The 15695-nt window shown below is 46.9% G+C and overlaps 1 protein-coding gene across 2 annotated transcripts in view; it reads right to left on the bottom strand.

The window, feature by feature from the left end:
- MYO1E (myosin IE) overlaps positions 1–15695 on the bottom strand; it is a 109564-nt gene that overhangs the window by 42426 nt on the left and 51443 nt on the right. For both annotated transcript variants that reach the window (XM_081170521.1, XM_081170522.1), the window contains exons 6-10: positions 14682–14771; positions 10977–11108; positions 10238–10372; positions 8040–8172; positions 6284–6480 (exon numbers count right to left, since the gene is read on the bottom strand). In XM_081170521.1, coding sequence (XP_081026647.1) covers positions 6284–6480; positions 8040–8172; positions 10238–10372; positions 10977–11108; positions 14682–14771 — 687 coding nt within the window. The remainder of the gene's footprint in view (positions 1–6283; positions 6481–8039; positions 8173–10237; positions 10373–10976; positions 11109–14681; positions 14772–15695) is intronic.

The raw sequence follows: 15695 nt of genomic DNA, 5'->3' as shown, positions 1-15695 counted from the left end.
GGATGGGAGATTTTAAAAGGAAAAATATTGAAGGTCCAAATGCAGACAATTCCAACAAGAAAGAAAAGTGGGAGGAATCTAAGGAAACTGGTGTGCCTTCATAAGGAGCTTACAGATGAGCTGAGAGTTCAGAAGGGCATGTATAAGAAATGGAAGAAAGGGGAAATGGAAGAAAGGATGAGTATACACGAGTAGCCAACAGTTGCAGGGGGGGGGGGGAGTCAGGCTGGCTAAAACTCAGAATGAGAGAGATTTGATTTTTAAAAAAGATTTCTTCAATGTCTCTGCTCTCTACCTTCTTGTATCTTTCTCTTTGTGCTTCCTAAAACAAGCAAGAAGGAGCCATGCGGCTTGGCTCACAAATGCAACAAATGAACTGAATCTAAAATGATATTTTATAGCCAGCATCTTTGCTAACCCAAAGATTGCATGATCTTTTTAAAAGCCGTGTGGAACTTTTTCCTTCTTTGTTTTATTGCCAGGGATGGAGAGTTGTGAGTAAGATATTCACTTATTTGAAAAAACTAAGTGTCTGCAATTTATTCTAGTCTAAGCATTTTTGTGGTGAACATTTGTCTAAAGGTGCATGAGGGCAGATGTAAATCTAAGCAAGTTTGAATGTGCTTGGAGCAATCACCATTGTGTTAACTCTGTTACTGGAGAGAATGCATCCGTCTTCCAAATCGATTTCTCTAATAAATTAAACACCAGAAGGAACAAGGAAGGAAAAGAGACAAGGTTACCTCTCTGGCCTAAACAGTAAAGGCACTGCAGGTAAGCAGCAGCTGTTTCTTAGTCTGGATAATGGAACAAGAAGGTGGTTGGAAGGAAGACCCTGTGGACCAGGGCTGGAGAGTCAAGGGCCCTCCATATACTGTTGGACTCCAGTTCCCATTAATCCCAGTCAGCCTGGTCAATGATTCAAGGATGATGAAATCAGCAACATCTGGAAGGTCACAGGGCTAGAGCCGCATGGCTGCCTGAAATGGCCACTGCAGCCACTACAGAATATGGGAGGTGTGATGCTTTTGCCCTGTGGCAAAAATGTGGCTCTCCTTTCTTTAGAACATGCTTTTAGCCTTTTGCATTAAAGCAAGTAATAGATAAATTCATTGAACAGATTCGTGAAAAGCAATTGCAGAAACCCACATCCTGGACACGGTATATTAATGGTTGCCAAGCAACCAGAAAAAGGGAAGAGGAAAAAAGCAGGCTCGCCTGTTCTTGAACTTTGAACAACAACTTCATCTATGGGTCAGCAGGTGAGGATTTCATGGCACTGAGATGGCTATTATCACCCAGTGATGCTTGTAAACCGAGCTGCTATTAAAAAAAGGCCCAGGAAACAATCTGGTAAAGCAAAAAGTGAAAACAGAGGCAATCCTACAGTCATTGTGTTGCTTCTTGGTGTGTTAGGATTACTGTTCTTTTTGAAACCACCATACAATAGGAAGGCCACCCACTACAGGCCAGATTGGAAGGAAGTACTTCTGTATGTGCATTAACAAGTGACAACAAGAACATCAGACTAGGACTGAGCAGACTTGGGTTCAAATCCTCACACAGGAACAAACTCACTGAGTCTTTGGCCCAGTCACTGTCTCTGAGTCTGACTTACCCAACAGGGCTGTAGTGAAGATAAAATGCATGGGTCAGTGGGAGAATTGATGCATGCCTTCTTGAGCTGCTCAGAATAAAGGCCAGATATAAATGTACCTTGCCAACAAAGGTCCGTATAGTAAAAGCCATGGTTTTCCCAGTAGTGATGTATGGAAGTGAGAGCTGGACCATAAAGAAGGCTGATCACCAAAGAATTTATGCTTTTGAACTGTGATGCTGGAGGAGACTCTTGAGAGTCCCATGGACTGCAAGAAGATCAAACCTATCCATTCTTAAGGAAATCAGCCCTGAGCGCTCACTGGAAGGACAGATCATGAAGCTGAGGCTCCAATACTTTGGCCAGCTCATGAGAAGAGAAGACTCCCTGTTAAAGACCCTGATGTTGGGAAAGATTGAGGGCACAAGAAGAAGGGGACGACAGAGGACAAGATGGTTAGACAGCGTTCTCAAAGCTACAAAATTGAGTCTGACCAAACTGCGGGAGGCAGTCCATGGTCCATGGGGTCACGAAGAGTCGGACACGACTAAACGACTAAACAACGACAATAAATGTACCAAATAAACAAATTTGGATTTTTCATATGTTATAAATCTCCTAGGTCTCAGGAGGTAGTCACTTGTGACCCGAGGAGCTTTTTGAAACTGGAGGTACCAGGACTGAACCTGGATCATTCAGCATGCAAAGTAGCACCTGCCATACAGTGAGGGCTTCGCGCCACACACACGCGTGCGCACACACACATGAGTGGGCAGACTCTCTGACTCAGGAAGCTTCCCCAAGACAAGAAGGGGACTGGAGATCCACAAATAGACAGGGAAGCAGAGGCAGAAGGGAGAAAATTACCAGCTTCAAAACACGCATTACAGAAAAGCCACATGATAGCAGCAGTGAGCCACGCTCATTAGAAATCCTTCCACATGGGATTCAGCAGAACATTCTGGCCCTTTAAAAGACAGATGCTGGCATATTCATCTCCTGCAGTTCTGCTCTTTTTAATGTTTTTCTTTCAGCTTCTCCTGCTTTGCACACACACCTCATGCCAGCTTTAAGGTTTTAGCACAGGGCTAGAGGAGTTCAGCCTTCAGAGCTGAATGCAGCTCTCTGTCCACCCCTTGGGACTCTCCCCAAGCCACACCCCAACTGACCCATCCTCCCCAAGGCCTTTCCCTTGGCTGAGCTGTGCCTTTGATTTGGGGTGATGCCTGCTGCTTGCCTGGATGGAGGCATTTACATGTGCTGCCTGTGTAAACCTTTGGCTTTTATGTGGCTGGAATGTCGTCAAGTGTACAAAGAAAAAAATCACACCTGCTGCTTTGCCTAGTTGCCTCTGTCCACCCCCCTCACTAATGTGTGGCATCTGGAAAGCTACCCAAAAGGAAATGTGGCCCTTGGACTGAAAAATGTTCCCCACTTCTGTTTCAGAATGAGCTCAGGCTTGCAAGAAAGGTTAATAATAATAATAATAATAATAATAATAATAATAATAATAATAATAATATTTCTTTGGCTATGTCCGAAGTAAGAGGAAGAACAAGCAAGTGGGAGGTTCTCTGCATGCAGAAGACAGAGAAATGCTATTGGGTGATAGAGAGAAGGCAGAACTACGCAACACCTACTTTGCCTCTGTCTTCATACCAAAGGAAAGTGATGCCCAACCTGGTGATAACAGAATAAATGATGTAAGGAGGAAGCTTGGGATCTTGCAGCCCAAGATAGGAAAAGAGGTAGTAAGGAAACACCTAGCTACTTTAAATGGATTAAAATCTCCAGGGCCTGACAAACTGCATCCAAGGGTACCAAAGGAGCTTGTGGATGTAATCTCATAGACCCTATCTATGATCTTTGAGTGTTCATGGAGGACAGGTGAGGTCCCTACATACTGGAGACAGGCAAATGTCTCCATATTCAAAAGGGGGGGAAAGGAAGACCCAGGTAATTACCAGCTGGTGAGCTTGACACTGATACCAAGAAAGTCCTAGAACAGACAATTCAAAAGTTGGCCTGTGATCACTGTGATTACTAAGATGGGTTTCTCAAAAACAAGTCATGTCAGATGAAGCTGATTTCTTTTTTTGACTGAATTACAAGCTTTTCGGGTCGGGGGGGGGTGTGCTGTGGACATAGTGTATCTTTATTTCTGTAAGGCTTTTAACAAAGCCCCCCATGATAGTTTTGCGAGGAAGCTGGCAAAATGTGGGCTGAACAAGGTAACTGCTAGGTGAATTTGTAGCTGTTTGATTGACCAAACCCAAAGAGTTATCATTAATGGTTCATCGTCATCCTGGGAAAAAGTGGTAAGTGGGATGCCGCAGGACTCTGCTGTTCATCTTTATAAATGGATGAAGGAATTGAGGAGATGACTTTAACAGACTGGAGTTGGGCCCAAACTAACAAAATTAATTCCAATAGGGACAATGGTAAGGTTCTGCACTTAGGCAAGAAGAAGGTAAGGTACCCCTGCCCGTACGGGCCAGTCGTGTCTGACTCTAGGGTTGCATGCTCATCTCGCTCTGGAGGCCGTGAGCCGGCGCCGTCCGCAGACACTTCCGGGTCACGTGGCCAGTGTGACGAAGCTGCAGCTGGTGAGCCAGCACCAGCGCAGCACACGGAAACGCCGTTTACCTTCCCGCTATAAAGCGGTCCCTATTTATCTACTTGCACTTAAGAGTGCTTTCGAACTGCTAGGTTGGCAGGAGCTGGGACCGAACGACGGGAGCTCACCCCGCCGCGGGGATTCGAACTGCCGACCATACGATCGGCAAGTCCTAGGTGCTGAGGTTTTACCCACAGTGCCACCCGCGTCCCCGAGGCAGGAAGAAACAGATGCACAAATATAAGATGCACACCTGGACTACTGCATACAGTTCTGGGCACCAGTTTTAGAAGGATATTGACAAGCTGGAAAGTGTGCACAAGAGGGCAACCAAGGTGATCAAGTTCTGGAAACAAAGCCTTATGAGGAGCACTTGAAGGAGCTGGGTATGTTTAGCCTGGAAAAGAGGAGACTGAGAGGAGATATGACAACCATCTTCAAATATCTTAAGGGCTGTCACGTGGAAGAGGGCACATGCTTGTTTTCTCCTGCTCTGGAGGGTAGGACTTGAACCAATGGCTTCAAGTTACAAGAAAGGTGATTTAGACTAAACATTCAGAAAAACTTTCTGACAGTAAGAGCTGTTTGGCAGTGGAATGATCTCCCTTGGGAGGTTGTGGACTCTCCTTCCTTGGAGGTTTTTAAGCAGAGATTGGATGGCCATCTGTCATGGATGCTTTACCTAAGATTCCTGCATTGCAGGCGGTTGGACTAGATGACCCTTGGTCCCTTCCAACTCTATGATTCTATTATTCTATGAGGCAAACTTTTTTTGTTTTGATTTTTCTGTGTGTGTTCATCGTGAGCAGCTAACCTGTGGCCTTCAATATGGACTGTGGCCCTATCATTGCTGATCATCAGCCATGCTGGTTGGGGATGACAGGAGCTGCCAAGATCTTAAAATATTTTTTTTAATTTTCAGGAAGGAGTTGGAGTCCAACAACATCTGGAAGACCACAGGTTAGCCACTTCTAGTAGTATGTGGAACAGGCTGCAGTCCGAACAGTATTTTCAGATTTGGGGAAGTTTTGCAACAAAGGATTTGTTGCAAAACAAAGGATCAGAGGCACTGACTTGGGCCAAAGACTGAGGGGGCCCAATGTGCGACATCACACGGGTGTGTCAGGGACTGGCTGGATGAGGAAGAGTGGTAGAAGACACACACCAAAAGAACTCCCTGTCCCCTGAGGAAGGCACAGAAGATGATGAATAAGATCCTGGATCCTGGTGGGGGGTACCTGTCACACCTCAGAGGAGGGGACAAGCCAAGAGGTACTAGAAACAGGAAGCTTGAGGGATAATGAATAGGCAGAAGAGGCAGGTGGCCCAGCACAGGGCAAGGTGATGAGGCTTCCAGTTTGGATGCAGGCTTTGACAGAGGTGATCGAAGGGTGATCCATCCTGACAGCTTCTCTGTTAGCGGCTCTCCAGCCCCTTACTCCTAGAACGCGACAAATGTTACATGTTGCCGAGCAACAAGCCAGGCAGGCACAGAGAGAGAGACTTCTGGACCACAGAAGGAGGAGCCCTGACTCAGAAGACTAGAGAGCAAAGCAGGGGCTGCATGCCAGTTCACACAACTGCTTCATTAGAGGATTTTGCCTTTATGAGCCTCATTGTATTTTTTTATTTCCTTAATAAAGAAACTAACTGCAAGTTCACCTCATTTCTCTCTGACCTGTGAATGACCTGCTCTGCCTATCGGCTCTGTGACAGCGCTCCTCTTACATCATGCATGCGTTTGCACCAGGAGGAGGCTAGGAGCCCAAAACCCAGCACATCACAGCCTCAATTGCTGGCAGCTCCTCTCTGATGCTCAGGAGCTGGCCACTGATGCTGTGCCGCGCATGGCTCCACACTTGGCCTCCTATGCCCGCTCAACATTGGGGGAACTCAGCCCCCTGCCAACAATTATTGAGGGGGCGGAAGACACCGCCACCCCTATGAGTTGGTGCCTATGTTTATGATAAAGACCACCATTTTTGATTCAAGTCAACCACCTGAGTATGGTACCAAAACCAAAAACAACAACCGCCCCCCCCCAAAAAAACTTGAATTGTCACACCTACATCCACCAAGTAATCAAACACTCTGGCGTGAAGGGCTTTGGCTAAGGCATCCCTGGTGTAGCTGGCTTGCTCTACATTGAGGGTCACGTTGATGGATTCTGATTTGCCCCCCCACTTGCTGTCCATCTGCCTGCTGGTCAGCTTCTCCTTGAGTCGGCCCTGGTTAATTCCCAGGAGGAAAGCCGGGAACGCCAAGACTGCAAGAAATAACAAACACATAAATAGAACATTTACAATGAGGGCAAGGTTAGCCAAGCTGACAGCAACCCCAAAGCAGAATCGAAATAAGTGACGCTGCATCCAACAAAGCAGCCCACAGAGGTGTAGTAGTAAAACATGCTTATCAACCGATTCTCTAAAGTTTTGGAGAACCTTCTGCTGAGAAAATAGGCTTTACATTCTTGTAGGGTCTCCACTCCTCTTCCATTCCTGAACTAGTGAGCTTGTTCTTATCATGTTTCCCAAGAAAGAATAGAGGTGGTGGCAGTGGCTCATCAGGCAAGGTGGAGAATCCTCTTGCAAAACCTTCATACATGGTTTAACAAAGGAGGTGGGAATCTTCCTACACAAGCCACATAGGAAAAGATAGGGTGCTGCACAAGAGTGGAGCTGTTTCACTGGGCAGGGCAGGCATCAGCTAGTAGCATTGTTGGGGCCCCACAGCTGAACCCCTGCAGCCTCCTGGCTTTACTATCCCTTACTCTGAAGTGTTCCTGGCAGTTCACCTGGCCTGTCAAAGAGAGCAAGCCAACACAAGGCCAGAAGCAGTCCTTTCCCTCTGGGAGACGGTACGGATAGGGCCCAGAGGGAGAGGTCAGCAAACTGTCATGTGGCACAAAGGAGGGAGTCCACTGACAACACCTTGCCCAAGGACGCCCTCAAATCCAAACCCCAGGACCATCACTGGGGCTTGCATATGAAAACTCTCCAGTATTTGCAGCCCATGCATCAGGCTTTCCACTTATTCTGGGCACAATGCTTTGGGGGTCAGGATAGGAGAATGGGAAAATCACTAAGTGTTTATGAGTCTCCTGTGAGCATGGAGGCACCTCTAGATCACAGCCTACACACTTGATCTGGAAAAGGAAAACAGGCACAGATTTGCAGATGCTAGTTTATATGTACAGATGCATATTTAGAGTCACAGGCAGCAGCGGAACTAATTTCCTATCCAAATTGCCCTGAGTAATTCCTTCAATTAATTTGCACCACACCTTCTATTCATTTACCCCCAATAATTTCCAACAGATCCTCTTCCACATCAATCCAATTCCCCCATTCATTCATCCCTAAATCATCCCTAAATAAAGACACCTTAATTTATTTCCCCAAATTAAAAGCCCATAATGTCTCCTTGGTCCATCCTTACCAGGGCCAGTCCACCCACGAGGTGGGGTGAAGCAGCCACTTTGGGCGGCACCCCCCCCCCATGGGCACCCTGCCTGCACCTCTGCTTCCACTGGTGGTGGAGAAGTGGCCCCAGTATCAGCAAAATCTCGTGAGATCTTGCTGCAACCAGCTGTCGCCATCATTACTTTTCAGCAGTGCCATGCAACCTAGGTAAGGGATGCTTTGGCAGGGGCAACGGGGCACTGCAGAGGCAGGGCAGCACTTCCCACTTTGCCTCAAGCAGCGAAATGGGATGTGCCACCATGACCCTTATATCAAAGCGCCTGACCCAACTAGCTTTCCCCCCTTGCCATCTCTGCCTCACATTCAAATCTCAATGCTCTGGGAATCCACAGGGACCACCTACACTCCTCGCTCTCCACAGCTGCATAGTTGCCGACTTCTTTGAAGCTGATGTTGCCCAGGTGAAGGACTCCAGCCACGATCTGCAGCACCAAAGCCTGCTCCTCAGCAAAGATCCCAATCACATTCATGGCATGCTGCAAAAATCAAGGTTTTTCTTTTTTAAAAAAAAGCAATGGATGAATTAAAAGCCCACCATAATAACCAAGTACCTTTTGTGCAAAATTCTAGTAGTATTTCTGCATCACTTTTATAGCATTCAAAATGTTATCTTTCAGCAATCCTTGCAACAGCCCTGTGAGGTAGCCTGGTATCATTATCCTAGCAGAGGCTGATGGAGAGGTGAGCTTGCACCTCTTCACAGAGGTGACATTTGAACTGCCTTCCATTAACCACCATGCTATAGCAACTAATGGAATGGTACCACACTTTTAGCCTTCAAATGCCTCCTCAGAACTCACCTTTCCCACAAACCCTTCATGTTAAATCCTCAGTCTCCTATCCCAATTGAAACACAGCCCAAGTTCACATGTAATGACGATTTGCTACCCTTGGTCTAGAAGGGCCCCTGGTAAGGAGCTCCCAACAGCCCTCTCTTCTAGAGTGGGATAGGACAAAGGAAGAACCCTTCTGTCTTTGCTTTCTCTCCTCTACAGCTGCCACTGCCTCCTGGGCTCTTATAAGCCCCTTGGAGGAGAGACCTGCTTTGTTTGCCAAAATAACCTTGGCCACTAGAAAGCATAATGCATTATCAATTACTATTATTATTAGCAAAGGTTGTCATAGTGCAACAATGCACATCTGTCCACGTAGACTACCAGGAGGAGGAAACAGTGCAGGCTTTGCAAACAGCACAGAAATTTTTAGGAGCAATGGCAGTCCAGAGAATGGGGTAGGTAGGGGAGCAGGATTCAGCTGGAAAAGCCTAGGATGAGAATTAGCATCCTATGTCCCCTTTAAATGTGTTTGTGGGAGGGGGGTTGAGGGAGGGTGAGGGAGGGCGGGGGGGCTATTGCTTTGTTTTGTTCTTGTTTTTATCATGTATTTGTATTTTTATACTGTATTTTCATGTTGTAAACTACCCTGAAATCTGCAGATGAAGGGCAGTATCACTCTAAGATGCCAAGGCAAGCTACAGCATTAAAACATAGTAATAAAAACAGTTTGAAACAACTTACAATCACAGAAATAAGGTGGGTTCTAAAACTATATGTCTCAAGTGTCAAAATGTACATGCACAGCACAGTACAAACATCAACTCATACATCTCTTATAAAGCAGAACCTGCTGGATTTGCCTCTTGCAAGATCCATAAACTCTGGAAGTCATCTGGGGCTCAGGGATCTCACAGCAAGCCAAAATCCATGCCCCCATCCCTCCTCCCCATATTATATCTAAAATGGAGAAAGGTAAACCACAGCTCACTTGTGTGCTTTTCCTTGCATCTGAGTCAATTCTGGATCGCCCTTGAAACTGCAATAATAAAGCCGCTGTCCTGCCTCCCCTACTCAAGAGTCCCACTAACTGTAAACTTTACAAGCCAATATTTTTTACTGCCTCTTGGCAAAAGCTTGTCTGTTTTGTTATAGTTAAAACCAGGTTTATATTGCAATTTCCTGCCAGTGGCATATTCCTTTTGTGTGCCATATGTCAGATAATTTTGGGGCTGTGCTCCAGGGGAAGTTCCTCAGTGTGTATCCAGTCAATGAGAAGACCCCCAAAAACTACCTTCCGTGAAATTGCCATTTCTCTGCCATTACCAATCTTTGCCTGCCATGGGCAACCCACAGGGGAGATTCTGGTGCCTTCTTCACATGAAGAAACAGTGAGAGTCAAACAGACCACTGCACATAATAAAGGAATGCACACCTCTTTCCCCTGCTTTTTAAATAAAAAAGCAAATTGCTACTATCCTTGGCTGAAGAGCCTGAAAAGGGGTTTCTAGTGGCTGAGGAACGGGGCTCCTCCAGTCTTCACAACTCCCCAAGGGTGCTGGTGCCCCCACTCCCCTTGATCTTCAGTTACTGCTTGTCAATAGCCCATAATCTGTTTGGGGGCTCTAAGGTTTTATATGGGAAAAATGTGCAAAATAGTTTTCAATCTCACATGCATTGTAATTGCTGTACAAGCAGAAATGTTATTGTTTTTACTTAAACCGAAAAGTTATTGAGGGGAGAGGTAGTAAGATGGTGAAGAATTTACCAAAGTTTCCTGGAAATCAGATTTGTCATTAATATCCTCCACTTTGTAGGATCCTGAGAGGCTTAAGTAGTGGTAATAGTCCATGCTGGTGATGCCGAGGCTGGACTTCTGTTCAGTGGAGGCACCTTCAATCATCTGCAGGACAAAGAGCAGAAAATAGTCCCAAGTCAGTAGAGAAGCTTCTGACCTTTGTGTGGCTGGAATGAAGCTGATTGCACAAAGGTTAGAATCACATCTATTGCTCCACCTACTTTATCTCTGGCCCCACCCACCAGTCATGTAGCCCCTTAGGAGGATGGAGAAGTGGATCCTCCAAACTCCTGCAGGCCATTTTTTACAGGTGGGCAGGGCTGGTCAGGGGCACCTGCAAACCCCACTTTCAGCTGGGAGCCGTATCTTTATCTGCCTGTGGCTACTTTTACCAGTAGGGCAGGTGGATGTGGCTTGGGGAAAACTGGCCTCTTCAGCCAAATTAGGACTTCTGCTGGAGGCTCCACATCACTGCCCCAGGAGATGCTGCACTAAAGAACACAGCTTTCAGACTGAAGAAAGGTTCCCGGCCCCTAACATATGGAAACAAACAGGGTCTGCTCATTACAAAGGGGCTTACTCAAAAGAAGATTCTTGTGACATGGATTGTGCCCAACATTCCAAAGAGGGACCCCATCTCCGCCCCCCGAAAAGAAACTCCAACAGAAAACCAAAGGCCTAACGCAGACCTCCTCGAAAGGTAGCTAACCTGATAGAAAATGTGGAAGCTCCTTTCCCCAGGATTCCTCATGACCACCCGTGACTTCTCCAGCAGGAAGTTGGATATTTTGCCTCCATCTGGTTCCCCACCTGGACTAAACTGGATTTCAAAATATTTTCCCTGCAAGACATAAAGGATGCAGACTGCTGGAAATGGATGAAGTAAACATTAGCCTCAATGACACTAGGCCTTGCCAACTGGTTGCAGGCAAGGTTTAAGTTGCATAATAATAACAATCAGTGCAGGGGTTTTTTTCAGGGGGTACTCAAGGGTACATAGTATTGGCAACTTGTTGTTGTTGTTGTTGTTAAAAAGTGTGGTACTTACTGTAACAACTTCATGGTGAGTACTGGCACCTATTTTTCTAGAAAAAAAGCACTGATAATAATTTTATGCATGGTATGTATTCTCCCAAGAGCTTTCCATGTGAGGTCTTGGGCTAGAATGCAGGGGGGACTACAACTGGGGTTTGTTTGTTTGTTTGTTTTAGATTAAAGGTGGCATGACAGTGGACAGGGAAATCACAAGTAACAGGGATAGAGGGAGAGACCGGATTCATCTGCTTACCCAGCACAGTTGAGGTCCCCCAATATATATACTCCCCTCAAAATGCATCATTAAACCTTTATTCTTCCACACCCTTGAGACCCTCTCTCCTTATTTATTTACTTCATCTGTATGCCGCCCGTCCAACCAAGTTCTCTGTGTGGTTTACATAAACAATAAATACACAACTCAATTCACAATAAGCACGCAGAAGCTAAAATAAAATATATCACAATAGTAGGAAACAAGCAACTAGGATCAGGCTAAGACACAACAGCTAAAATGATTTAAAACCAATGTACAGTCAGCTAAGGAGAAACTTGGGCCACCAGCAAAAAGTCTCTCTCCCTTGTAGTCTCCTGCCTTATTTCATTAACTGGAGGAACCTGAAGAAACTGCTTTTTTGACTGGTCAAACAGGTTTCCAGGTTTCCTAAACATTTAAGGTGGTTAAAGGTGCTAAAAAGCTAAAGGCTTGCCTCTTTCAGCAGGCCTTTGAATGCAAAGATTTTGCCTGTATGTTATCATCATCATCATCATCATCATCTTTGTACCTATCTGACTGGGTTGCCCCAACCATGCTGGCAGCTTTCAACAAAATATAAAAATACAGTCATACATCAAACATAAAAACTTCCCTATACAGGGCTGCCTTCAGATTTAGAAGACCTCAGAGTTATATCTCCTTGACATCTGATGGGAGGGCAGTCCACTGGACGGGTACCACTACGGAGAAGGCCTTCTGCCCGGGCAACTTTTTTGTTAACTGTGCTGCATGATTTTATTGTGTTATGTTATTGAGTATGTACTGTATTTTGCGCCCCATAAGACGCTCCGGCCCATAGGACGCACCTAGTTTTTGGGGGGGGAAATAAAGAAAAAAAAATTTATTTCCCCCCCAGGTGCGGGGCTGGAAGAACCAGGTCGGGGAACAGTGGGAAGGCACGCTCTGCCTCCCCGCTGTCCCCCGAGCTTGTGGGGCTGGCGATGGGCAGAGCTGTGCTGATCCCGGGATGGCAGGCAGCTCTGCGCCGCCATCCGGAGCGGGGCGGGACTTAGCGCCCTGCTCCGGATGGCGGCGCAGAGCTGCGCTGGTCCCAGGACCGCAGGCAGCTCTGCGCGGCCACCGGGAGCGGGGCGGAGCTTCGCCCCCAGCTCCCGGTGGCCAGGCAGAGCTGCGCTGGTCCCAGGACCGCAGGCAGCTCTGCGCGGCCACCGGGAGCGGGGCGGAGCTTCGCCCCCGGCTCCCGGTGGCCGGGCAGAGCTGCGCTGGTCCCAGGACCGCAGGCAGCTCTGCGCGGCCACCGGGAGCAGGGCGGAGCTTAGCGCCCCGCTCCGGATGGCTGCGCAGAGCTGCGCTGGTCCCAGGACCGCAGGCAGCTCTGCGTGGCCCCCAGGAGCGGGGCGGAGCTTAGCACCCCGCTCCGGATGGCAGCGCAGAGCTGCGCTGGTCCCAGGACTGCAGGCAGCTCTGCGCGGCCACCGGGAGCGGGGTGGAGCTTCTCCCCCGGCTCCCGGTGGCCGTGCAGAGCTGCGCTGATCCCGGTACTGCAGGCAGCTCTGCGCAACCCTCGGAGCCGGTCTCCCGAGGGTTGCGCAGAGCTTCCTGAAGCCTGGAGAGCGAGAGGGGTCGGTGCGCACCGACCCCCCTCGCTCTCCAGGCTTCAGCGAAAGCCTGCATTCGCCCCATAAGACGCAGGCACATTTCCCCTTCATTTTTGGAGGGGAAAAAGTGCATCTTATGGGGCGAAAAATACAGTAATTGTTTTATTTCTGCAACTTCATTGACAAAACAAATAAAACCTATTAGACCAGAGACAAGAATGAGGTGGGGATGGGTTTGAAATGAGTGTACATACAATGTACAATGACACTTATCATATCACCTTCAACATTGCAGAGGGTGGGAAGTTGGGCCTACTCTGTCTGTCCTAACCCAAAGAAGAAATATTCCTTCATGCTTCCAGAACAAAGAAGGCACAAACATTTGCACCTCTTCCCCCTTCAAACTCTCTCTCTCTCTCTCCTCCGCATGAGTGCAGGAAAGGAAGCACAAATTTGTTCTTTGCACACTGTTCTACCAATATCCTCAACACATGGGGGGGGGGGTTCTGTTACTCCATTTCTTAGTTGATGTGAAGCACAGAGAAAGCAGTCCTGATTCAGCAGTTTAGAAAAGCAAGCTGATCTGAATCACAGAGAGTGAAGGGAATCCCCTCCAAAAAAAGGTTGCACAGAATCTCCAGGCCTTCTTCTCTTTGAATACCCCTCCCACTCACACAAGGAGGGAAAAGTGCTTGGGAAGTTCATTTTGCAAATGAATTTGCTCAAGTTCCAGTTCACCCACTCCAAAAATGAATTTGGATTATGAAAGATTAATTTGCAGTTCAATTCACAATTCATTCGTGTGACCCTGAGCATTTTTTTAAGCCTACAAAATTGCACAGGCTGCTGTGCTAAAGTAAAATATATATATTTAAGACTAAGAAAACATCAAAATGTGCACACACAGAGTGTAATGCAACACCTGCCCTAGGGACTCTGTCTCTGCTCGCTCCACTTCCCAACCACACACACACCCATGTCATGGGGTGGATGCGAGCTCCCATCCTCCCATCAGCTAGCCAACACTGCCTGAAGCAAGGCTTAATGGAGTGGGTCAAGAAGCACTTTTCCCTTCTCCCTCCTGCAGGCTGTGTGAAGCATATCCCCACCCCTCTGTTAAACCCTACTGCTGATGAGTTTAACAGAGGGAGGGCAGGTGCTTCTCCAAACAGCTTGCCTGGGCTGGCATTTCTCACTGGGCTGGCATTCCTAACAGGCTTTCACACCAGCTGCAGAGCATGGCAACATTTTACGTTCTTATGTATATAGGAAGATAAACAATGGAATTTAAATTAAAATGGAATTCAATTAAAAATGCCCCAAAGTCCCAGCACAAAAAGAACTTATGTTCAGTTTGCCTGGAAATTATAGGAACTGCTTTCAGATGCAATTAAGAGATTTTCTAATTAATTCTTTGAACTAGTTAAACCAAATTAGTTCATTCCAAGTACTGAGAGAGAGAATGCCCCTTTTCCACCCCCGAAACAATGTGTCCTCTTTCTCATTGCGGTGGCCCTTTTGCAAGTTTCCATGGAGGACTTACAAATCTACTGGAGTTGTTGTTCCGAACTGTTTTGGCATTCCCAAAGGCTTCCAAGAGGGGATTAGACTGCAGAATTATGTCCTTCACATGCTAGAGTCAAAAGAATAAATGGGGTTAATTGCATATAAGAAAAAATACCTTAGTTAAAAAAATAACCTTCCAAAAGTTTTCATTAAACAGTGCTGGGCTAGTTGGGCTTTTACACTTGTCCCAACAAGGCAATCCTTATGACCTTCAAGGAACAGGTTCCCACAGGGAGCTGCAGAGTCTTCTTCTGGATTGTTTTGGCAAAAGAACCATGTATACTCACCTGCCCCAATTATTAGGGAATCCTGTTGTATTTGTGGGGTGTGGGGAGAAAGAGGATAGGACGCTACAGTGCCCCCCAAATTACTCTCGATTCTGTGAAGGAGTGACCTGATTTCACCAGGAGCTGGGAAAGCAAAAAGGAGACCCACTCCCAATGCAGTCTCAGGAGGCCACTTTCAGGGATCCAAGTGGGCTCTTTAGACTCGTACTCTGGGCAGAGGGGATCCAGCGTAAACAAAAGCTATGGTCTAGATCTGGCACTCCCAGTAGTTTTAGCTCCAATGTGCTTGTAGGTTTGAATCCTGCTCCCTTGGTCAAAAGGAGGTTTGAAGATAAGAAAAACTGATGGAGGGCATAAGCCCCTGGTTTGCTCCCAAGCACCTGAACATTAGAAGGATCTTGTGGAACAGAGATGGAATGAGGCCTCTGCCTGGACCAGAGATCATTCTTAGAGGAGAAAGTTATGAGGCAGAGGGACAAGTGACTTGACCGTCTCAGGCACCTTATTCATGTATTAAATCCACCTTCAGACACCAGCCTCAAATGGGTGCACAGGGCCTCCAACAAGGTTGCAGGTGGACTTTTAATATTCACAGACAGACAGATACATGCACCCAATCCAGTAATCAAAAGACAAATGTACCAATTTCATCATCTGTTTTATGGCAAAAGTACAGTTTTCATTTTGGCTTTTGCAGAAAACGC

This window comes from Podarcis bocagei (genome assembly GCF_964188305.1).
Source record: "Podarcis bocagei genome assembly, chromosome: 14".
NCBI lineage: Eukaryota > Metazoa > Chordata > Lepidosauria > Squamata > Lacertidae > Podarcis > Podarcis bocagei.
Note: the sequence above shows the minus strand (reverse complement) of the source record. Positions and strands in the feature narration are given on the sequence as shown.